The sequence below is a fragment of the Pyricularia pennisetigena genome (assembly GCF_004337985.1).
Source record: "Pyricularia pennisetigena strain Br36 chromosome Unknown Pyricularia_pennisetigena_Br36_Scf_88, whole genome shotgun sequence".
Classification (NCBI taxonomy): domain Eukaryota; kingdom Fungi; phylum Ascomycota; class Sordariomycetes; order Magnaporthales; family Pyriculariaceae; genus Pyricularia; species Pyricularia pennisetigena.
In genome coordinates, this window is record NW_021940999.1 from 1 (window position 1) to 1459 (window position 1459).

A 1459-nucleotide genomic window follows, 5' to 3' on the forward strand; every position below is an offset into this window, starting at 1 on the left:
AAGCCCACGCATCGCAGGATGTCGACGTCGTCCTGTGCAAGGGGACCCAGCAGCCTGGCCACAGTAACCACCTCGTCCGAGACCTTTGTCTTGCCCGCCTCGTCGTAGATGTCATCCCCGACGATGACCTTGGCCTGGAGCTTGGTCTCCTCGGTCACGTTGCCAAGGTCAAAATCAGGCTCTGGCAGGATGGGCTGGCCCCTGAGGGTGCGACCGTCCGTGGCCACGAAGCGAATTAAGCGATCCCATGCGACTCCCATTGTGATGTTGAACCCTCCAAGAAGATGTGTACATATACGAAAAACGGAATTGAAACCATTTAGAAAATTAAGACATCTTATTATCTAGCAGGAGCGGGTTAATGCTAACCCATCCTCATGTCGCTTGTGAGGGGTAACAATGACCCTCATTACCACGCAACGGAGCAACCCGCTTCAAACTTTTTTTTTTTAATTCTTTTTGTTTTTGTTTTGTTTTACACATTGACATCTACCGGGGAGTTATCGGATGCTCCGGTTGGATGCGTACCCACCAGAGGGGGTACCATCCTCGCGAGTCAGGCCCCTGATCTACACCTCGGTAAATGACGATGGGATGGTCATGATAAGCTTTGAGGCAGCCGCACACGTCTTTCGAGCTGTGGGCACTCGCTTTTTTCAGATCGATTGCGCCCGAAAGCCCGGAAAATTACATCATGAGCTCTACAGAACGTCCCGTCACTCCTCTGATCATCCACGGCCAGGATGTCACTCCCTCCCAGCACCCGGAGGCCCCTTGTTTTGTGCCCAACCAGAGTCTTCCAGGTGGGAGAGATACTTTGGCGCTAGGGGCGACTCCTGAGCTCTGCGTCAAGGCGGCAGATTCGTGTGCTTCTGCATTTGCGACGTGGAGAAATAGTAGCATCCAAGAGAGGCGGGCCTTGTTTAACAAGCTGGCAGCGGTAAGAGAAGACGATGGCCTTTTGCACTCTGATGGTGCAGCGGAAACACCTCGCAATGAGGTTTCATGGTCAAGCAACTGACACTGACACGCCTCTATGACAGGTGCTCAGAGATAGGCAGGATGAGCTTATGAATCTGATCCAGGATGAACTCGCTTGCACCAGAACATGGGCTTCGATCGGTTATAATGATACCGTCGACGTGGTGGAGCAGGCAGCCGCCTTGGTGACCTCGGGCGTCCTCTCGGGGGTCTCGCCACCCACAAACAACCCTCTTGCTCACGCCGTGGTGTTTAAAGAGCCGCTGGGCGTGATACTTGGCATAGCGCCTTGGAACTCACCACTACTCCTAGCTTTCAGGGCCGTGGTGGCAGCCGTAGCCACAGGAAACACGGCCATCTTGAAGGTGAGTGCAGACGACAGACAATAGGGAGCGCCCCCAAAAATGACGGCCAACGCTGGCTGGACCGTGACATGCAAAAAATCCGGACTGACTCGGGGCATAAAACCCCCCCCCCC

The 1459-nt window shown here is 54.3% G+C and overlaps 2 protein-coding genes across 2 annotated transcripts; one reads left to right on the forward strand and one right to left on the reverse strand.

Moving 5' to 3' along the window:
• On the reverse strand, nt 1-260 carry PpBr36_11492 (uncharacterized protein; the record flags this gene model as incomplete). The annotated part of the gene is made up of 1 exon (XM_029898592.1): nt 1-260. A coding segment is annotated over one exon (260 nt), but the record flags the coding sequence as incomplete, so codon positions are not given.
• Nucleotides 261-694: 434 nt separating this feature from the next.
• On the forward strand, nt 695-1370 carry PpBr36_11493 (uncharacterized protein; the record flags this gene model as incomplete). The annotated part of the gene is made up of 2 exons (XM_029898593.1): nt 695-940; nt 1044-1370. 2 exons carry the CDS (start codon nt 695-697, stop codon nt 1368-1370), a joined length of 573 nt encoding a protein of 190 aa, XP_029743062.1.
• Between the last annotated feature and the right edge of the window lie 89 nt (nt 1371-1459).